General features: G+C 45.7%; 1 protein-coding gene across 1 annotated transcript; it reads left to right on the top strand.

Moving 5' to 3' along the window:
* The first annotated feature begins 596 nt into the window (after window positions 1-596).
* Window positions 597-21,420, top strand: LOC135913202 (uncharacterized). Its single transcript, XM_065445820.1, has 3 exons — window positions 597-644; window positions 13,761-15,660; window positions 21,037-21,420. The coding sequence occupies exons 2-3, from the start codon at window positions 13,763-13,765 to the stop codon at window positions 21,347-21,349; spliced, it is 2,211 nt and encodes a 736-aa protein (XP_065301892.1). The 5' UTR covers window positions 597-644; window positions 13,761-13,762; the 3' UTR covers window positions 21,350-21,420.
* The last annotated feature ends 2,049 nt before the right edge of the window (window positions 21,421-23,469 follow it).

The following is a 23,469-nucleotide window of genomic DNA, read 5'->3' as shown; positions in this document are numbered from 1 at the left end:
TATTGGGTACCCGGCTCCTCCTCAAACACGAAAGAGGGCCGGGCCTCCCCCCCCCCCATTTTAGTTTACGCATTGTCTTAAATGTAACGGCACAATTCACTCTGGGACGCTGGCGATGGCCCGCGGTAAAAGGGCTGGTTGGCGAGTTGTTTAGTTTATAATTTCCTTTATGAATTCCGCATACCCACTATGGGGGATTGGCCAAAAAGCAAGCGGTTTCCCGTATGTTCAGAATTAAGGTAAAACTGTGAATAGTACAGCGTGGAAATAAATAAATGCAATTTAGAAGTTTAATGAAAATATTGCTGGGAATTTTGATAATTGGTTCAAGAAAAAACTTTTGTGTTCTTCATCGTCACCAGGTTTGTCTTCCTCTTTTCACTGAAAGCTGGTCTACACCGAAAATATGGATTGGTTACATGCCTAATTGCATAGTATTTTCTACTGGTTTTGCTTATTTTAGCTGCTTTAAATCTTCCACTCCCCTTATGCGGTTAGCAAATGCTGCTCGGTTTTCGACCTGACCAATCATACGTTGCGGGCATGTGCCACTGGATTCGATGTCATCATCATGGTTACTGTTCGTCGAGTGTAGCGTCACCTCATTGCTCCAACGGCCGGAAACCAGCTCGCCGCAGAGCTCGGTGAGTGAACGTTACAAGAACTGTGATCGCGCCAGCAGGTACACATACGGGTCCATAATTTTCTATAGTGTAAGAGGGACGAAAAACGAACTACATGGCACAAAAGCTGGTCACTTCCAGTTCCACGTCTTCCGACCTCTTTCCGCACTCAAAATTTACGGCGTGAACGTTGTAATTACGGGCACAACCGCAACATCTACAGTATCTGGTGCATCATTTATGCACAGCTTCAATACTACCTGATGCGCCTGCTGCCTTTTATGTTTACATTCGGTCACCGCCTCCAATAGTGCTTCGTTAACGCTTTCAAACGCCGCTCGCGATTTGCAAGAAAGCCAAGGTTATCTTTCGCAATACGTAGGCCTCAGTGAAACTAAATGGGTCAGTGGCAAAGAAGAAACTACGATTCTTAATTTTTTAGAGATGTACACACAATTGTGTACAAAGCGCCATGTTGGCCACAATCAAAACAATTTTAACGTGTAAACTGTAAAACTCAGGCGTAGAAATTGTAAAAGCAGACGCGGTCTATTGTAAGACAGTCTATGGGCCACTGCATCCCTATGGGGAACCAGTACTGGAGTTTTCACGACGCCTGCAGCGCCACCGCACCGGTCAGAACGTGCACAATGCAGCCCCCTCCCGCGGACGAAAATTGCTGCTGGTAGGGGCGTTTGCGTGCGCTGAAAGACGAAGGAAAACAATAGGGCGCCGACGGTACTGTTGCGTATACAAGTGTCACAACTACGTCGGAATCAGAGGAGATGTATCCTTCTGCGTCTTGCCATCTAAACCCTACGAACAAGAACGGAGGCGGCGTTGGATCCAAGCAGTCAGGCGAGTGGTGTAAGTTCCCGTCTTGTCGCCCTGTCAAGCGGTGTCGGGTCGGTTTCTAAATCGAATTTCGCGTGTGTGCTTGGTTTATTCGATAGTGAAGACAGCCAGCCGTGGCAGCCAGTGCCAAACAGCAGAATCTGCAGTCGGCATTTCGTCGGAAACAAAATGAGCAATAGCGTGCACCATCCGGCATGTGTACCAACCGTTTTTCCTTCGCAATACCACCGCCAAGCTCCTTCCAATGCCACCACACCAAGCGAACGATACGAAAGGTAAATAGTTTCCATTCATTGCCAAGAACTACGTGGCAGGGAAGCAGCCTTGTAATACGAGTTGTGTGCGCACACTGCCGGCGCACGCGCGACTAAGCCGCCTGTGTGTATTTAAAAAATGCGCATGCGAATGAGGACTCGGCGCTGAGGTGCATCCGTTAAATTTATGTAATAAATGCTAAATGTAGCCAGGGTTGTTACGGATCAAGCAGCGGAGCACTCAAACCTTTGCTTGTCCGAGTCAGCTGATGCGATAAAGCTTTCTTCTCCATTGACTGCTGGCGAAGTAACATCAGAATTTCTTATGTCTAGCCAGAGAAGTATGGAATGTCGTCACGCCAACTAATACTTCCGAAACCATAGCGCACCAAGACCGGCGACGTAGCTGCTAGATTTGCGAGGCAGGCTGCCACACAACCATGGGAACGGCACATGGCGCAACCTTGGCGCAACCGTTAAATAAACGCACGTGCTCGCCGCGACACACTGTGAAAAACACATAAAGCTTAAAAAGCTTCTTTCGTCATTTCTTCACTTGATGGCGCTAGCTTCTTTACGAAAACTGTCCACTTGAAGCGGCGCGAAAACGGAAACATGCGACCATATGTGCGAACTATAAAACTGCCGCGGACGTGTCGTCTGGTCGAGCGGCTGGAATATGCCGCATTCCGTCGCCAGGGCGGCGTGCAACGCACTCTTTTGTGTATTTGACGATTTGTCGCTGACGATTTTGTGGCGGATGGACGTGCTTTTCGGGGCTCCGTGGCGACGACGAAATCATAAGTTTTTGTGCATGCTTTGAGCTTGCTTCTGTTTTTATTAGCTGTTTTTTTGTATTTAAATAGTAATTGGGCTTGCGGACGCTCCTGTGTCGAGGCTTCAGCGACTTCGTTCGTGGCTAGGTGGCCTTTTTTTTCTTCTTGTTGGCTGATGTTTTTGAAGAGTTTTGTTTTGCATGGAGCGGGGGCGCAAATTTTGAATTCGTGGTAAGCGTGGTAAACGTGCCGGCTTTGTCTGGGTCTGGCGGTTTCCCTCGTTGGGCCTGGGTGCTAGGCGGGACCTGTTTCATAGGCCTATGTAACTATCTCAGCTAGCTCTTCGAAGTGATTTGGCGGACGTGCTCGTTGAGCCTGAGGAAGTAGGCCTAGCGATGAAACCAAACAAAGGGAAGGCCGCGGGGGATGCGGAGCAAGTGCAGTGCGACGAGTGCCTGCGCTGGTGCTCCCTCGACGAGACCAGTTTCCAGAGCTTAGCAGACGCGGAAGAGTCTAGCTTTACGTGCAGGCTGTGCGAAAAGGTCAGGGAAGCAGTCCAAAAACTGGAAGGAAATTGGACAGCCAAGTTCGAGGAGCTGAAAGCAGACCTGAAGGAGGAGCGGGAGAGGCGGTTAGCTTTGCAGGCGAAAGTCGCCGAGTTGGTCAAGGTGGAAGCGGTGCAGGCCGCGCAATTAGTAAGAACCGTGGCCGAGCTTGGAGAAGAGAAGGAAAGGAGAGCAGAACTGCATAGGCGTCTCGATGCGCTTGAGACGCGCGCAGCGGAGAATGATGGGTCGGGACACCAAGCCGGTGGCAAAAGCACAGAAAGTAAGGTAGACCCTACATGCGAAGTCGGGGGCAGGGTGGCAGGGCAAGCGGTAGTCAGCTCGCCGCCGGTGAATCGGCGTAGTTATAGCGAAGCAGCGCAACACGCCCCGCGGGAGGCGACGCTGCAGCCACAGGAAGCCGGGAAGCAGGGAGAGGTAGGAGAGAGTGAAAGGGTGATTATCGCTGGCGACTCAAACATGGCTGGGTGCTCAAAAGCAATTGTGGAGAGGGTGAAAGGCGACAAAAGAGTGGCGGTAGGGACATTTCCAGGGCAGACACTGGGTTCTGTCATGGAGCGAGCAAAAGAAAAGCTCACGGAAAATGCCCACGTGCGCAACCTTGTCGTAGTAGCAGGTGGGCTAAATGACGTCCTGAACAGGAAAGGGCCAGGACTAGCCCAGCGCTTGGCGAAGGGGGTGGACGACTTGCGCGAGCTATCCCCTCAGGTGCAGATTGTGGTGTGCACGGTGCCGGAGGTGCCTGTGCGTGACAGTCACGTACAAAGAGCCGTAATGGCTGCCAATGAGGCAATATGGAAAATGAGCCGAGAGAAAGGCTTCGAGGTTGTCGAAGTAAACAGGGAAGTGAGAAGTTGTGGTGGTTTTAAACGAGATGGGATCCACTTCAATTACAGGCTAGCACGAGAAGTGGGCTGGCGACTTGGGGGTCGCGCTGTTGCTTTTTTAGGGGGCCCGCGGGCGCTCGGGAGGTCAGAGTAGGTAGTAATAAAGAAGGTCCCCTAGGGGAACAGCAGAAGAGCATCGCCGTCGATAAGAGAAAAAGGAGGAAAGCAAGAACAAGAGCTCGCCATGCAATAGGCTACATAAACATGCAGGGCGGCAGAAGAAAGGAAAAGTGGGCAGAGATTGAGGAGCAGTTACATAGAGAACAAATAGGGGTGTATGCGGTTACAGAAACGCACCTTAGAGACTCAGAAGAGCCGCCAGTTATTGAGAATTATGTATGGGAAGGGTGCAACAGAACTAAGTCGGAAAGAAAGGGAGGGGGAGTCGGAATGCTCATCCATCAGGGAGCCAAATGGAAAAGAGTAAATTCACAATGTCAAGAGCATCTTTGGTTATCAGGTACAATGAGTGGGAAAGAAACTTGGCTTGGAGTTACGTATTTGTGGACCGGAATAAATTGCACAGAGAAGAATAAAGAGTTAGTGGAATGCATAAGCGCTGATATTAGGGGTTTCGGGAATGGTGCTGAGATAGTCCTATTAGGTGACATGAATGCCCACATACAGGATTTAGATGGCTATACCGACAATAACGGGAAGTCAATGCTAGACCTTTGCGAGCAACATAACCTCGTGATCGTGAATACAGGGCCTAAGTGTGAAGGACAGATCACGTGGGAAGTGGGAAACCGGCAATCGACCATTGATTACTGTCTGATGACAGAAGGAATTCATGATAAGTTGAGAGAAATGGTCATCGATGAGGAAGGGTTTAGCAGCATAGGCAGTGACCATAAACGCATCATTTTGAAAATGGGATATGTAGTTGGGAAAGAGAGCAACGAAAGCAAACTGGCCAGCCCAAATTTGAACGCTGAACAAATAGCAAATATAGTCACTAGAGTGGAGGAAGAAATTGGCAAGTCGCCAAGTAAGGGGTGGGAATATGGTGAGCTTCTAAGTGTAGTAACGACAGAAATACGGAAAGAGAAACAACACGTTCATTGGAAAGGAAAAAAGAAACCGAAAAGCTGGTGGAACAAGGAGATACGAGAAGCGATCGCCGAAAGACAGAAAGCATCTCGAGAGCACAGGCAGGCAAAGAAGGCGCAGTTGCCACAGGATGAAGTAACCGGTAAATGGGAAATATACCGGGAGAAAAAGTATATGGTTCAAATACTGGTGCAAGCAAAATTAAAAGGTGAAAGTGAAAGTTGGTTGTCAGAAATACGTGAGAAAAAGAAGGCCGCACCTAGAATATTTTGGAATCACATAAAATTATTAGGCAGGAAATCAACAACAATACAACAACATATCCTAGACGAAGATGAAAACAGACTGGAAGGAGAAGCAGCAATAAATTACATCCAAAAAGTAACAGCCGAATCTTTCCAAGGCAAGGACGAGGTTGTATTTGAAGAAAAAAAGAGCATGAAAGAGACCCAAGGGGGAAAGGAGCTAGTGCTTACAAATTTAAACTGGAAGAAAGCGGAAGAGAAAATTCCTAAGCGCACAGCCACAGGGCTAGACGAGGTTCCCGTTAGGCTGATAAATGAACTGGGACCAAAAAGTAAGGAAGCTCTCGTGAAAGCAGTTGAAAAAACTTTAAAAGATAGATGAATACCAGACAGTTGGCGACAAAGTAGAATGAATTTAATTTATAAAGGTAAGGGGGAGAAAGACAGAATACACTCGTATAGACCGTTGGCCATTACATCGGTAATATACAGGCTAGCAATGCAGGCAATCAAATTAAAGCTTCAAGCATGGGCAGAAAATAATGACATTTTGGGAGAGCTTCAGAATGGCTTTAGAATAGGTAGGCGTTTGGATGATAACTTGTTTGTTCTTACTCAGTGTATTGAAATATCAAAAGCAGAAAGCAGACCGTTGTATGTGGCCTTTTTGGACATTACAGGAGCATACGACAACGTAGACCGCAGCATTTTGTGGGATATTCTGGAAGGGGAAGGCTTAGGTAACGATTGTATACAGCTTTTGAGAGAGATTTACCTAGAAAATACTGTTTGCGTTGAATGGGAAGGGATGAGGAGCGCGGAGAAAGTTCATATCAACAAGGGACTGAGGCAGGGGTGCCCTTTATCCCCGCTGCTGTTTATGATGTACATGGTGAGGATGGAGAGGGCGCTAGAAGGAAGTAATATCGGGTTTAATCTCTCATACAAACAGGCAGGTACAGTAATAGAGCAGCAACTCCCAGGTTTATTTTATGCGGACGACATTGTGTTGCTCGCAAACAAGCAAAGTGATTTGCAACGTCTGGCTAATATCTGTGGACAGGAAGGCAACAATTTAGGTTTGAAATTTAGTGTTAGAAAATCAGGTGTTATTGTATTCAATGAAAACAGTGAACAGACAGTGGAGATACAGGGCCAAGAAATACCTCGGGTAACAGAATATAAATACCTTGGTATATGGATAAACGAAGGCAACGGATATATGGAAACACAGGAAAAAACCATAACAGTCAAGGGGAAGAGAAATGCAGCCATAATGAAGCACAGGGCGCTATGGGGATACAATAGGTACGAGGTCCTCCGAGGTATGTGGAAAGGGGTAATGGTTCCAGGACTTACTTTTGCAAATGCGGTTGTTTGCTTTAAATCAGGGGTACAATCAGGACTCGACGGGAACCAAAGGTCAGTGGGTCGCCTCGCATTGGGCGCTCACGGGAAGACTACAAATGAAGCTGTGCAAGGGTATATGGGCTGGACTAGTTTTGAAGTGAGGGAAGCTCGCAGTAAAATTGAGTATGAAGAACGGCTGAGGAATATGGAGGAAAGTAAATGGGCTGGGAGAGTGTTCAGGTATCTGTACAGGCAAAACATTGATTCACACTGGAGGAAAAGAACTAGGAAGCTTACCAGCAAGTATGCGGCCTGTGGGGTGGGCAACACAGCAACAAAGAAGGTCAAGCGGAAAGTCAGAGAGGCTGAATTAATCTCATGGGTGGCGGCAATGGAAAAGAAACCTGCCATGAGTAACTACTTAAGGGGAAAAACGAAATTAGGAAAGAAACCATTTATGATAACTCAAAGGGAAGCGCATTACTTTTCGAAGCGAGATCGGGATGCCTTAGAACACGCACGTATAAAGCGAGATATAAGAAGGAAGAAGAAGCATGTGCTTGCTGCGGTAAAGCTAGGGAAACGACGGAGCATATTTTATTAGAATGTGAAGACATCTATCCAGCGGTCGATTTGGGCACCACTGGCCTCCTTGAAGCCCTTGGGTTCAGCGGGAGCAGTGGTAAAGCAAACAGGTCCGCAATAGACATCAGTAAGAGGCGATTGGAGGATTGGTGGAAGAAAAGTAGGGAAACGACAAAGGACGGAGGCGTACAAAAGCACAGTTCGCAATAGGGTATCAGAAAATTTGGACGTGGTAGTTCATAGTGTGTTTTTTTTTTCTCATGGGTTAACCTAGGTAGGATATTAGGCAGCATAGTAGCAAGAGCTTGGTGGCGCAAGCCGCCGCCCCGTTCCAAAGGGGACGCTCATAACATCCATCCATCCATCCATCGACGCACCGTTTATCCAGCGCTGGTTCCCCATAGCCTTACTGTTACACAGCTTTGAGCTGCACCCGCTTCTGGCAGGGTGACGAGTTCTGGCCGTGGTTTTCTTGCCGTCTACGAATGTCATGTTCATGCTTGCGTGCTTGAACGAAGTAGGTATTTGTCACCTTAAAAAGCAATCCAGCTATGTACTCCTAAAATGAGTCAGATGTGTGCCCCAAAAGCCTTTTGGGCCAAGCGCAGTGTTTGTTTTGGTGTTTGGAAGGAGGGGAGAGAAAAAGAGCAATTAATTTCATTCAAAGTTTCGTTCACAATTTTCCGCAGTATCAGAGGTGTCTGTAAATTCGACTCCTTGCACGTTCTCCTCGCCCATGTCTTCAGTGCAAGTAGAACTGATGAACTTTAGCATCATCTTCCTCGTCGTCACTTGAGTTCACGTCCGGGACGCTTCTCGGCATATTTCATCCAGAAGATTGTCCGCGCATTGCTTGTATGCACCGTCCAGTTTCTTCTCAAAAACAAGGATGAAGGCAGCGCAACAAAGGCTGCAGAATTATGGAAACAGTTCCCTAGCTCAAGCCGTGATCCGCGCTGCATGCCGCTTCGCGTAGAGCATTCCGAACGCATCCGCCGTGGAGTTTTGCGCACAGTTTTGACCATTCACAAAACCCGCCACCTAGAGAACGCCCACTGTGTGCTGATGTGATTTGATCTTGAGACGCTATTATTATTTTTATATGAGTGGATAATAATTCTTCGACTGCCGTAGACAATGCCAAGAATGGAGAGAAAAAATTGAAAATACAACTTGCTGAGGGACCACTATCTTCATGCGGGATATTGTGTGCATTAGTTTTATCCGCGTCCGATATTTGGCGGAGTGAACACTGCAGTTTCAAGACGGCGAGTTGAGAATTCAGCAGAAACCGAGAAAGTTGCTGCACCTTTAACACGCCGCGAGGAAAGGTGCGAGTTCACAATGAACGCAACTGTGTACTAATCACGTACTAATCTCTTAAAGCGGTTACGTTTCATTGTCGTTCGCTTTGTCATTATCTATGATTAGGTCATTTATAAGTATAATGCAGAGAATTATTGTACTGCGTATAGATGTGAAGTACAATACCTTGCTTATTTACTTTCTTCTTACATATAGACTGGTTATAGACAAAAGTCCTTTATAGAGCGATTTCCTCGCGTATTGTTTGGGTCCATAGAGACTTCTAAGTCGAATGTTCTCAGTAAAACTGTGTAGGCATCAGCCGAAAAAAACATTGTCAGGATAGAAGTTCGCAGGTTGGGTAACGACCTTTTGCAAACTTTATGCCAGAACATCTGCCCATTTTTGTATAAACTCTCCAAATACATTAAAGTGAGGACTTGCAGGAGGCTGCGGGGACAACATGGCGCTGGTATACGACAGTATTTCCGACTTTGGCAGTAGCTGCCATTTTGCATGCCGCCATGCTGTCTCTACAGAAATGGTACTGTGGTCGTGGTCTTGTGAACTGGTCACTGCAGTGCGGCCATGAGCTCTACATTTATTTTGAATCTCTGCCGCACTGTCGGAACCTTAACCATGTGAATAGTTTTACAAAACCACTGCCTGCTATTAAGGGTGGCCATTATTTACAAAAAGTGCATACACTAAGCGGTTATTAAGAATAAGCGCTGGCGCATCACATAATATTCCTGTGAAAAACGTTTTGGTTTCGAGATGAAAAATTAGGTTGCACGCTTTAGTTCATCTTTGGGTCGTCCTAAAGGCTTCGAACTTAGCGATGCATGTCAAGCTTATATACGAGAGGCGGGAAGGTAAAATTGCTCAGAAGAAAACAAATCCCGGGTTCTGCTTGATCCGGTTATGCGTGAGGCGTAGTGGGCGACTCCGGATTGATTTAGATCACCGGGGTGTTCTTTACCGTGCATGTAAACCTAAGATCACGATCGTGTTTTCCATTTCGCCCCCAGCGAAATTGCGCTTCCACGACAGGGATCGAGCTCGCGACATTCAGCGTTGCAGCGCGACGCCATAGCCACTCTGCGACCACGGCGGTTAGGCAGGAGACCGGTGTTACCTACGATCGGCGAAAGCTGTGTCGTCAATGGTATTGCGATACTTGACTCTGCCGTAGAGATTATGTTGCTACGGGGAAATTTGGCGCTGTGATCGTTTCGCCATTATAGGAATGATGACTAATCCATGGATTTGTCTCATCTAGAGATGTAAGCTTTAAAAAAATCATTCTAAATTTTGGGGGGAAAACAGGTTTCTTTCGTATTTTTCAACCAGGATAAAATTGAAAAATAAGAGAGAGAAAAAAACAGGGCCTCCCCGCAAAATTCTTCTATTGCGAAGCGACTTTCGACGTATCTAAATGTTTGGCGAAAAGTAGGAGTTTGGGAGTCTGCCAAGCGCCTGGATCCATCCACATGGCGGCAAGGACTTCGTTTCAGCCCTTGAGCTCTCTCGTTTATCGCGTACGCAGATTCCCCCTTCTTCTGCTGCATGTGAAAGAAACTGGTCTGAGTTTGGAAATGTGCACACCAAGCTACGCAGCAGTCTCGCAGGGGATCGCGTGCAAAAACTTGTGTACGTGCACTCAAACTTCAATATCTGGAAGGCTTCGTCCACTGCACAGCGAAGCACTGGCACGTCAAGCGGAAATGAATCGGAGATTGACGCAAGTGCCGGTCTTGACGCTTTGATGTGAAATCAATGCCTTGACGTGAAATCGTGCCTAGATTTTGAGCCCGGAAGATCTGCTTGGACTTTTGTGATGCTCTGTAACAAGTCTATTCGGTGTGGTGCTAGAGAATTAAATGTGTCGGGTTTTTCATAGCTTTGTGCGCAATCATCTCTTTTCTTAAATTTTTCGTATCTTTCTGGAAAAACATGGGGAAAAAGTGTTTTTCACTCCCCTTAAAATTTAATGAAATTGTACATCTCTAGTCTCATCTAGTGCAAAGTACAAAGTACAAAGTTTTTTTATTTGGGCAACATAAATACAAGGTTTGCCCGCAAGGTAAGGCAAAAGGAGGGCGTAATCCTCCTGACTAAGGCCTTTACCTCGCTGGAGCAGCAGAAGTAGCAGTCAACTGATAACAAAGTACAACTAATATGACACAAAACTTCAATACTATTTACAGCAAAATTTTAAACACAATGAAAAGTATAAACCGTTTGCCAAATAGCAAGTAACTGAATAAATACAGCACAGGAAAAATAAGAACATTCTGTTATTAACAAAAATTATACATTCAGAATAGAACATTAATAACATTACTATTGATATTAAACAAAGAAACATTATTAACATTCGTTAAACACACAGTGATCAGAAAATATTATGTTTTGTATTGCATGTTTAAATTTGTGAATTGTTCTAGAATTTATAGCTTCGTCAACAATGTTAGGGTACATATTACATAAGGAAATGGTTTCATATTCGATCGTTTGCGTGCCATATTTTGTCCTTGGTTTCTTTATGACTATTGATGTGTGACGTAGGTTGTATCCCGTGTCTCTACTGGTAGAGAGTTGAAAATAGTTTCCTGTTGCTGGAGATCTGCTTAAATAGCCGCATGCAGATCTTTGTTTTGTAAGAGTTTCTAATATTAGGAATGTTGTAGCGCATCATTAGTATAGAAGATCCTATGTATTGTTTCGAGAAGTTCAGCAACCGGACAGCTCGCCGTTGCAAAACTGCCAATTTTTCTATATCTGTTTTATTACCGTTTCCCCATACTAAGAGGCAGCAGCTAAGATGCGAGTGCACAAACGAAAAGTACAATTGTATGAGAAGCCCGATAGGCACAATGCATCGGATCCGTTGTAGCAAGCCAACAGATCGTGCAACCTTAGTGCGTACCTTATTTATGTGTTCTGTCCAGCTTAGGTTTTTGTGAAATGTAACACCCAGAAACGAATGGCTTGAGACAGGTTCAAGTTGCGATCCAGAATAAAAAAGCTTTACGTCGTAATCTGTTTCCTTATTCTTGGAATAAAAAACTGTGAATTTCGTTTTTTTTTCATTTAAGTCAAGTTTATTTAGATAGAGCCACTCGCTAAGTTCTTGTAACCAATGGGCTGCGGTAACTTCTAGTTCGTGAAGGTCTGCTCCGGAAAAAAAGACATTAGTGTCATCAGCATACAGTATGATTTCCTCTGTCAATGGAATGTTAGTTAGGTCATTTATGTAAATAATAAATAATAATGGCCCTAAAATGGAGCCTTGTGGTACCCCATATTTAATCATGCTCTTTTCAGAACTGTAACCTTTCAAGGAAGTGTACTGAAATCTAGATTCAAGGTAGCTATGCATAAGTTCTAATGCTATGCCTCTAATGCCATAAACTTGGAGTTTCTCTAGTAATATATTATGTTTTATGCTATCAAAAGCCTTGCGAAAGTCTAGGAATACGTACATGCTTGTGCGGTTCAGCTGTTCATGCGGTATTTTATGTTTTATCTTTTGTAAATTCCCGAGAAATCACAGTTTTCGATACACGACAAGGCAATAAGGCTTTGTGCACCATCGCAATCAATGCGATTTTTTTTTCAAGTTCGCAAGGCCCCTTGAAGCCAGAAGGACGAAGTTCAAGCACGCACCGCTGAAATAGAAGCTTTTCTGTCACTATTTTGCAATTACCACAGCAGCCCACCACTCCCGTGCCGGCTGAACAGCCGTGAGTGCAGCTACCACAGTCAGTGGCACCTGAGCGCCCTCTATTAACTTCAGTGGGAAATTTTATGGCCTCCACGACTCACTGACTTGCGCGTATACTAATCATTAAGGATATAAATAGGGCCTACCACGATATCTGACGCAAAAAGACATGTTTTATTAACATAAAGGCGAGAAATAGTTCGCGTAGTGCTGACTGAAACCTGGTGTACAAAATGTACTTTCGTGCGGCTTTTTGCAATGTGGTGCTTTCATCGCAAAACAATTAGACAGTACAACGGAAGTCAAGAAACGTTCTTTTCATGAAGTCTTGAGGTAGCCAAGAATCTCTTGGACTTCTGACCTTACATGACTTCTGACCCCAACAATGTGGACTACGCACAACCCGATGGGAAAATTTATTGACAACGGTATGAATACAACTATTAGACTTAATTGTGTCGCTGCCCAATGTAACAGAACGAAAAGGGCCTAGAAAAATGCAATGAAGTACGAAAATATCCTATTGGCAATCTAGTCAGTCTAAACTTTTTTTCATGATGGCTTAAACTCTAAAGTCGAGAGGGCAATTCAGTCATTATTTTAACTATACATGTATTTGCCAGTCGCTGCGTTTGATTTGGACAACTTGTGGTCATGTAATCAAACTGTTCCTGATAGTATTAGATTATCTGTCAATGCAGGACTTGAAGAAGAGCACGTGAAGGCGGCATTTTAAAATAATTATCGAACTAATTATGAACAGAAAAGGCGAATTGATTGAATATGGCAGTGCTACAAGTGAGTACCGACTGTAGTAATTGTAAAAGGCCTACATACTTTGGTTCCTTGTTATGCCGTATGTTGTTGCTAATATAGGGACGGACACCTCGTCAAAGTCCTTGTAAAAACAGCTTCTAGCGGCAGCCCCGTATTTCTTTAACGAAAGAAAAAACAATTTATTTTATTTTATTTGATTGAATTTTGTGAGTAGTGCTCTTCCGCTCACGATAACGCGGGTAGCTCTTGTCTAAAATGGCCCAGGTGGTTTCTGAGGCTTATTAAGGTCTCTTTGTTGAGGAAATATTAGTATTCGCAAATGTCACATTCAGGGATATAGGTCGCATACGCACTGCATGCTGCAGAGTAGCATACTATAGCTTACCGCAGTTCATCTTTCGACTTTTGTATATTCAAGAGTGCTTTCCTTGTCTCTTTCTCGAACTTAGCGTTATTTTTCTGATAAGTCATTTATTTATCCCGTGTTCAGTTTTGTAATATGTGAAATTACTATTAAACTGTAAAATCTTCCATTTGTTCTTGTACTGTGGAGTATGTTATTTTGTGCTCATCTGGTAATTAGCAAATTTATTTATTTTCGGTATGTCTCTAAAAACTCCGCAGTATAGCTACTAAGTGCCAGGCCTTCTAAACGCAGGCTTTATTCAAGCTGCATTTTCAGTTCTTTGCTTCATCTGATCTGTTCGAAATAATACAAACCTACAACTTCAAGTCACTCATTCTTGCAGCACAGGTATGGCGCAACCTGAACTCGGAAACGAAGCTTCTCGAAAGCCTAACAACACCGATGTAGGACCTTCTCCCTGTGGCCTGGCTGAAGTGAACGTCGCAAGGGGCCCCTTCTCGGGAAATGTCGTCGACTTCAAGCTCCCCTGCACCGCGAAAGGAAACCAAACATGCGAATTAGTGAAACGCCTTTCTGCATACAACGAGTTCTTGTGCCAAGTTGGCTTGGAACTCCGGTATTCGCAAGATTCACCGTGCGCTACAGGTCATCTATGCTTGTACACCTTTCCCGGTCCATCTCCCGCCCTGAACGGCAAGACAAATGGAAGTGCGAAGCAAGCCATTTCGCTTATGTATTCTCTGCTCAGGACGCATCAATGCATCTCCGCCGTCCGTGTGAGAGTGGGCCACTGGGATACTTACACAGATGCTTTGTGCGATGCGCTGCAGGACAGCGAGTCTGTTCGGCAACTTAATGTCGAGTCGGAAGTCCTGCCTCAAGAATTGAGCGCCGTCATCCCCACGATGAGAAACCTGGAGGAAATAGTGTACACAGTCAAGCAAGTGACATCGGAAGCAGTGCTTATGCTATCCTCAATCCTCAGCTCCACGTCGTTGACTACACTCAGGATTCATGAGGGCATCAAATGGCTGCTCTCGGAGTCGTGCTTCACCATACTCAAGGCGAACTCTACTCTCAAGGAGCTCTCCCTGTGTTGCAGCCTCTCAGAGATGTTTCCACACGTGGCGCTGGCAGACGATCCCGGACAAGAAGCATTCGAAGATTACCTTAAAAGTACCAGAACGCTAACTACGCTTACCTTTACGGCAAACAGAGCGGAGGGACAGAACTACCTTAATTTCTTGCTGCGAGGTCTTCTGCAGAACAAGACGTTGACAAACGTAACTCTGGGTTGTTTTCGATTCTGCCAAGAAAGCGTACTGCTGGCATCGGAGGTTATCTCTGAAAATCGAGTTCTCCGCACCTTCTGCATAACCGGCACTTCAGTGTTTCCACTGGACATAAGCAGTGATATTCATGATTATTGGCGCACGGCAATGACAAAAAACGAAACTCTGGAAGAACTTACTCTGCCCCTGCTTGCGTGGTCGCCTGAGATCTGGGAGGGCATCTTCGACATACTAGTAACAAAAGAGCGGATGAAAACCCTGACCATTGAAGATGTCGAGTTGTCGGACCTCAATGCCTTGGAGAGCATCTGTAGTGCCACAAGAGAAATAGGAGTGGAACAGAAGGTGACAGTTCGCCAAGTCAGCGAAAATAATTCACGAGTAGACTTCCCGACTGCCACTTATACCGCTCTCCCAATCTACATCTTGTTTAATGATGCCGTTTTCGTAGACTTGCCTTCTGTCGATTTTGTCGCAACGCTTTCCGTACTGATCGTGAACCGCGACCCACGAATCGCTTCGGCCTTAGCAAACTACATCGAGTCAGCATCGCTGTTGAAGTCTTTGCGGCTTCATGTGGCGTATAATGGTAACCACGAAACTAACGCCGAAAACAGTTCCTGGTGGTCAATCGTCTTACAGTCATTGTCGCGAAATGCAAGCATAAAAGAAGTAAGCATTAACTGCGGCGAAAACCTGGATGACCAGTATTTGGAAGATCTCGCCGACACTGTAATCTCAAGCGGACACATCACACGCGTCATAATTTGGAACCACTCGACCGCTTTCACACGACGGTTATCGGTTTATGCCAAGCGAAATTACACTTTGCTCAGTGTCGTCCTATGCGACCGCTCTTGTACGCAAGCCGATGACTGCTGGTTCAAAGTAAGGGACGCCGCACGCCGAAATGGTGACCTGATAACCCGTGCTGCTCTTTTCGCCAAAGGCTTTCGGTGTGACAGGTGCGTCTGCCCCTCCGTCAGCGCCTTCAAGTATGCTTCAGTTTCAGTTTCAGCTTATTATTCTTTAAGTACAATGCATTGGAAAGATACAATATACAGATACAATATACGGTCATTACGTGGTAATACGATGTCATGTGCGAATAGATGGTGTCCAAATTCATGATGATTATGACGATTTATTGGAATCGGCTTTAAAACGAGGTGGTGACAAATAGTAATCTATCCTGCTGTTAATCAGATAAGCTATCCATATGCTTTTCATTCTTGCATTTTGTATACATTTCCTTAATCTTCTTTCTCTTCCTCAAACTTCTCTATCTAACTTGCATCGCTACCTATGTCTGTAACGGATCCAGTAACATCAATCTCTTCGCTCCTCTTTTTTCGACCAATACTCCTGCTTATCTCGGCTGCACACCGGTAGGTGCCACCACGCACTTTAAATCCAAGCGCCTCTAGGTGACGAGCGCATCATAATTGGATTTCTCCGCTCTTTCTGCGCATGCGCGAGGAGCAGTGGTCGCGAGAGAGAAATGTCGGGACTTTCGGTCCTTGAGATTTCTCTTCGCCTAGGTACTACGGAGAAGAAAGTTATTAGCTCCGTTCGTCCCTAGCCGAGCTGGCAACGCAATCGACAGAATGCGTGGCGTGTCTAAGGTGAGTTTGTTGCTATTTTGTTGGGACGATAGCATATTAAATTTTTAGGTGGCATACTAGTCGCAGGGAGATACATTTGGAAGTGAGGTGTCTTCTCAGATTACTTTAGTGGCAAAGCATTACATCGTGCCGATGCATTGTTCATTAGTATCGTTGAGCAAGGTCAGCGTAACGCACACTTCAGGAGATTCGCGGGAACGGAAACGGTTTATGAATTCGACTGCCGTGCCGATGCGAGATTGTTGCTTTTATTGTTTTTTTTATAATGAGCATTAAAAAGTTGCCTTAAAAATAATGCAATATCAGCCATAATGAGCATTAAAAAGTTCTCTTCAGCTCCTACTTTGCGACTGATGAGCCGGCTGTGCTTACATAGGTGCGGTTGCAGCTCCAAAGGGTCATGATTTTTTTTTTTTACAGGAACGTGAACACCTGCATAAATAGTGTTTTTTTGACTGACTGCACATAGGTTACCAGGCTTTTTATCAATCTTTTAAATCACCCACACAGGCGTACGTTATCCTCTTCATTTAGTAAAGAGGGGTAAACATCGACAAAATGATGCAGCTCAAATAGCTTGCACGTGTATGCGTTTTCTATCCGCAGTGACGGACAAGATGGCTCGAGCGTTGCACAATGCCGTTTGCCTAAAGTCAGCTTCGCCGTAAAGCAAAAATGTCGCGCAATCAAGCATGCGAAGTGTATTGCGGCGAAGTATACCAAGAGTGGAAAGCGGCCACTGTCAGAGGATATAGTGTGATATACGCGCGCCCCTGCCATTACGTCTCCTGTCGCAGTACAAGCACGGAGACGCCGACCAAGTGTACTGGCAGGCCTTCAGAGCTATTTCGCACGCGGTTGTACCGAGATCTGAGCCCTTGTTTCGCCCACATAGAGCTCCCCGTATATGAGCTAGACATCGTAACAGCCGGGATTAGTAATACGCGCTCCTTCATTAATTACCCTTGCGCACAAGCACCTCAGAATCGCTACGAATCTGCACCACGTAGCCAATATCAGTGTTACTGTACAGCTTTCACAAGGGTCTACTGCTATGAAATTGCATGATGACCATTTTTCTTTAGCATAAATTTGCTCCGTATTCATCCGCAGAACGTCGTGTTTTGCCAGTGTGGCTGTACAGCTTTCACAACGATTTACGGCTGACATTGCATGGCGACGCAAGTTTTAGTACTTTCACATACAGAGTACAAAATGTTCCATTCCCACGAATCTCCAAGTGTGTTGTATACTCAGTTACATTAAGAACTAATGCACCAGCACGGCAGTTGAATTCATAAACTGTTTCCGTTCCCGCGATTCCCCTGAAGTGTGTGCTATGCTCAACGACACTAATGAACAATGTATCGGCACGAGGTAATGCTTTGCCATTAAAGTCATCCGAGAAGACACCTCACTTCCAAACGTATCCACCTGCGACTATAAAAATTTAATATGCTACCGCCGAAACAAAATAGCAACAAACTCACCTTGGACACGGCTTCTTCGCCTTGCCGGCCACGCATTCTGTCGATTGTGTTGCCAGCTCGGCTAGGGACGAATGGAGCTAAGAAATTTCTTCACCGTAGTACCTAGGCGAAGAGAAATCTCAAGGACAGAAAGTCCCCATATTTCTCTCTCGCAACCACTGCTCCTCGCGCATGCGCAGAAAGAGCGGAGAAATCCATTTATGATGTGCTCGTCCTCTAGGTGTGCGTTGCCTACAGCTCACTACGCTCCATAGAGTGGCGCCTTCAGGAGTTAAGATGCTAATTTTAAAGGCTATGCTTTTGCTCGTTGAATAAAGCGGAAGCGATTTCAGGAGCTGGAAGCACTTCATAGGCACTGGGTTTTGATCACAGACACTGGGTTTTGAACACAAGGGGCGCTATAACGTAAAACTATTCCACACTTTTCTATTCCAATTCTGCTATCGGTCCTCCACGATTGGTCAAAAACTTTTTTCGACCACCCCCACTTCACCTGTCTGTCACGCGACGTCACGAAAACCGCGATACCTCCCCATCTGATATGATGTGTATACACTGATTATGCATGATTTGACAGAAAAAAGAAAAACAGTTATTTCTGATTCGACCCGTTTTCGCCATTAGCCCACGGCTATTGGTAAAAAGTTTTCGGGCTGCACCCACTTCACCTGCCTGTCACGCGACGTCACAGAACCGCAAGAACTCTCCGCGTCAAAGTGCCGTGTACGCGATAAAGATACATTAATATGTCGAACAAAACTGAATTTTCTTCGGAATAGTCGCAGGCTGCCCCGTTCCGAAAGGAATAGAAGTTGGCTGCCGCCGATCGCTCAGACACTGGCTCCTCGCACCTGCCGGAGAGCATAGGTGTATTTGCGTATAATAAACCTTCTTGCGTGGCCGTGTAACGTTTTCGAGCACTTTTGGCACGTTTACCCCCTCATTCTGCCAACTCGTCTTTGCTGAGGGTTCGTTTTAGCGTCATTCTTGAGCTTCCGTCGCATGCCGCCGCAATTTTCGACCAGCCTCCGCAAGTTAAGTAAGGGAAAGCTGACCAATCGTAGACGCCGGCACCACCCTCTTCATCCCGTAATCGACTTTCAGTGCAGTGGCTCGGCCCCATCGAATCCCTCTCCACTTGAGCGTTCTCTTCGCCTCTTGTCAGCCAATTAGATACGACAAGCCGCTCAGTGTGGGCAATGTTATTCGTTTTCGAAGCCAACAAAAGTGACCTCCTGTGAACGAGGAGAGCGTTTGATTGGTCTGTTCAGACAACCCTGCGGGTGACCACCCGGTGCTTGCGTGGGTGGTTACGCAAATTTGACGTCAGGAGATTGGAATAGAAACATATTGGAATAGTTTTACGTTATAGGGCCCCAGCTATTGACCTATACTGGCCAAGCCATGCATAGCCTGGCGTGGGCTCCGAGAATGCTCGCGCTGGCATGTTCTTCCGCCAACGCACGAAATCTCGGAGGCCGTGAGTGTGGCGCGGACGCGCTGGAACGCGAAAACTGTTACCATGGCGACCACTCAGCAGTAGGAGTAAAGGACATGAAGTTCTCAAGCCACGTCGTGATAAACACACAGTATTATGCGTAGGCCTGCATGACTGTAGCAGTTACGCGACCTGCCTTAGTTGTGCCTGAGATATGATGTGGTTCCCCGATCGCACTAGAGAGCAACCATTTTACTTAGCAATGAATTGCCGCGCATTGGTACCTTGATTCTCTGATACAAAAATGAGGCGGAAATATAGTATATCACGAGGGTCGTGAGTGACATGGCATGTCAGTAGACGCAGGACAATATAACGCATAGTTGCCGACGGCTATTATAATTGGCCCTTTAATGTTGCATAGTTAGCTAGACCTAAGATCCAGCTAACAATGCTAACAAAGCTAACATTACTATCTAAAGTTCCAGCTAACCAGCCATTATTTGTCTAAATAATAAAAGAAACTTCATAATTATCAGCATTAATATAATTTGCACATTTTTGCGTGACTATCACTCGCGTAACCGTGAATTGCAGTTCTGTGCTTAAATGCAACGTTTTTATTGCTACAAGGATAGAACTAACCACGTGCGAAGCCATATAGCGACATTGTCACTTACAGTAACGTCGTCTTCATCACTGAACTTAGTAACTATTTAGCATAACTGTCGAAATGTAGGCGTATATGTGGTGAAGCAGGTGCATTAATTTGCTAATGTTAGTTCATTGTACAAGAATGGCTTTGATATACCCAGTGCGAATTTAGCCGCAAATGCTCTGTTGGTTTAGTTGTGCGAGAGCAATGCCGACAGCACAGACAATACCTTATTACGCAAGCAAGCCAAACTTTTAGAATAAGCACTAAGGAAGTGTCGAAACACAGACTGCGTGGCCAAGTGCCACAGAACCATTACGTCACAGTTTGCGCTTCTTTCACGTATAATGGGAACGTTCTGGTCGTTAGGGGACAAAAAAAAATATATGGGAGGGGGGGTTATCGAAGGACAGCGCACTGCAGCAAGCATAGAACGACAGAAAGCTGAGCTAGTTGGTAAGGATTCATTATGCAAACTAGAAGTGAGGCGTGCAGACAGGACACAAGAGTAGAGAAGTGGCGTTCGTGTTGTCCACTTCTCTACTCTTGTGTCCTGTCTGCACGCCTCACTTCTAGTTTGCAGCAAGCATGTTTCGTGAGCAGACGGTCGGCCCAAATCGCTCACAGCGATGCGACGCCATGTATATTTGAGTGTGTGCCGACCAGCTGCGTATGCCCACATTAACACGGCGACGGTGCTGCTACCCGTAGCGCGACCTCGCATCGAACAGGGTACAGCGCTGTACTATAGCAACTAATTTCGGCTTAAGCTATATCGAATAGATTTTGGGTACCTTTAATTATTTTTGCCTTGAGCCAGTTCGAACGAAGGCAAATAGCTGCCCCGTTATTCTCTCGAACGCATCATGAGGTCTGTGCTTTCTGCAAATAGGATAAAAATAGGATAACTGAAGTAAGCGTATGGAAGCACGCCCATATTAAAAAATCCGGCAGCACCATGCTACGTTATTTGTCTAAGTTGTTGCACCAATTTGTGCGTTCCGCCATGCTTTCGACTGTAGTGGGGAAAAAATCGATAATTCTTGCTCTCGGCACCCATACTCTGCCGAATATTTATATTTCGCGCAAAGAAGGGCTGTGTCTGCAACTAGCACCATCCTACTTAGGCACCAATCATGCTGCGTGACCTTTCCTTCTGACAGATATCACGCCGCTGGCCTGGAGCAAGTCTGTGCGTATCCGATGCTGCGGGAGGAGCTGACTCGGCTTCTGTCCGTCGGGGAGACCGATGGGGTTTCGATGATCAGAAGGCGGCTGAGGAGCATCCAAAGCATCCACGACTTCATGAGAGTTGCGGGAGTGGTGAAGGAACGAGTGGCTTGCTATCCTCGTGAAGACGGGTGCCCGCAGCTCGACGTACTGCCCGAGCTGTGCTGGAGACACGTCAGGCGCTACCTTAGCCTCGACGATATTTGCGACTCTCGGGAGTCAACGAAAAATTATCCCTATCTCTGAGAGGCTCAACAGACTGAGCCAAGAAAGAAGTATTTATACAACGAATATTAAACGCGCCAGTTCTTCACCTTGATGCAGGGATGAATTTTAGAACAGCTTCAAACTTGCGAGTAATTCCGTAAATCCTTTCATCTCATGATTTCTGCGCAATCACGTTTGTCTTTTATGCGCTTATTTGCTCGAATGTGCGAGCAAAACATGTGATCACAAACAGCGGCTAGCTGCTTCTCATGTTAATGGCTGTCGACTTATTAGAGGAGGAGAAGAAAGACGGGAGGGAAGGACAGGGGCGTCAGTCAGTTTAAACACCAGCTGGCTACACTGTCAAGTTATTGGCCCTCTGTTATATGCACATAAGAATCGGGACCGATGTATGTGCGCTACACAATATGGCAGTCTCTGACAACCATCAATCGATTCCTCATAGCCCCTAAGAAATTATTCACAACTATAGTGTTGGCGAATCAGTGAGAGCTAAGGCTTACTCTGAATTCTGAATTTACCTTCCTTATATGTCAACTAGATCAACTAGCCTCAATGTGTACATCAAAGCATTCGTTATCATCCGGACCTTGTTCTATAAATAAAGGCTAACTATCAAGTCAATGACCATACTGTGGCCGTCTTAATTTGAGGTAATCGTAAAACACCGTACTGTCACTACTTTCTTGGAAAGACTTATGCTTACGTATAACCACCAATCCGTCAATCTGCAGGAACAATTTGGAATCAGCTAGCGCAACACAGGGGTGATTGGAGATCGCTGGGAGCTCTTGGCCAGACGAGAGGAAGATTAATTTGAGATCCTAAAATATGAACTGGCCCTTGCGATGCACAACGTAGGCTGGAATACGATGAAAGGAAGCTCGCTTACAAAGAAGAGAAGCACATGTATATGTGGTATATGTTGCACAGGTATTCTTATCTGTAGCAGTAATGAATAGGTTGTCCATCTCCTCCCCCCTCTGCATTCCGTTTGGTGCCATTACACCGCGATTTCTCTGGCTTCATTGTATGTTTTTATCACAGATGCGCCCAACAAAAAGTTTAACCCTTTGGATACCCATATTCATCTCATTCTGTCGCATGTACAATCCACCTCTTTCATGTTCCTGTGCTGCCCTCTGACGCCCGCCGCTCGACACGATTTTGAAGGGTGTCGGGGATTTCGCCGGTTGATTTGTGTACCTGCACCCATTCTGAATGTACGTCGGTTGTGCGGTTCGTGGATCGCGATTAATTATTAATGGTTTCTCCGGGGCAGCATGTCCTTCACCCATCGAGTATACTGGGTGAACAGGTCCGAGTGCGCTGTCGTGGTAACAACGCGGCCGATAAAGGCACGCTGTAGTTCGTTGTAGCTGATGTCTGCAATTGCTCGTCGCTTTTTGTATTCGTTTTACACATTCACTAAACATTTCGCATATTCAAGAAGCCTTCGAGCGCAGCCTTCCACGTGGGATTTGCCAAAGCGGTGCATTTGTTTAACTCTACAGCTTCAGATCACTGTTTGCTTCGGTTGTTGTAGAAACGGAGCATCGCTGATGTGAAATAATATGAAAACATGGCAAAACGTACAGACAAGTCAGTATGAGTGGCCGAGTCCCTTAAACAACTGCAACTGTGCTTCAGACATATATATTACGGGCTGCTACTACTGATTCTCGCTTTTCTTTAACTTCATCATACTTACAGTTTGCGCGTGCTATAAAGTATTAATAGAGACAACTGTGCTCGGTATAAGTCACCACTTATATGCCGTGTAGTTCTCTCGCAAAAAGGCGGATGCCATCGCTGACACCATTGGCAACTGAGCGAGTTTACGCTGCTGTATTGAATGCACTGTCTCTCCTTTCCTGTTTGACGCAGAGGTAAACAATGCTTCTTTGGAATTAAGAAATGTCGGCATAACAACAAACAGACCCACCATCAACGGGAATGCGACCGGCAGCGTTCAGGTACGCTGACCAAAGTACAAGATGTTGGCACAGCGCTGTGTCGCCACTTGCCGCTTATTGTGTACGTGCCGTGCGAAGTGATGAATAGTTATCAAATCGCTGTAGGGCCGCAACCTAAATATAAGAACGGTTTCCTTCGTCCTGACTGCTTATTTTTCAAGT

This window comes from Dermacentor albipictus, chromosome 1 (genome assembly GCF_038994185.2).
Source record: "Dermacentor albipictus isolate Rhodes 1998 colony chromosome 1, USDA_Dalb.pri_finalv2, whole genome shotgun sequence".
Taxonomy (NCBI): domain Eukaryota; kingdom Metazoa; phylum Arthropoda; class Arachnida; order Ixodida; family Ixodidae; genus Dermacentor; species Dermacentor albipictus.
Note: the sequence above shows the minus strand (reverse complement) of the source record. Positions and strands in the feature narration are given on the sequence as shown.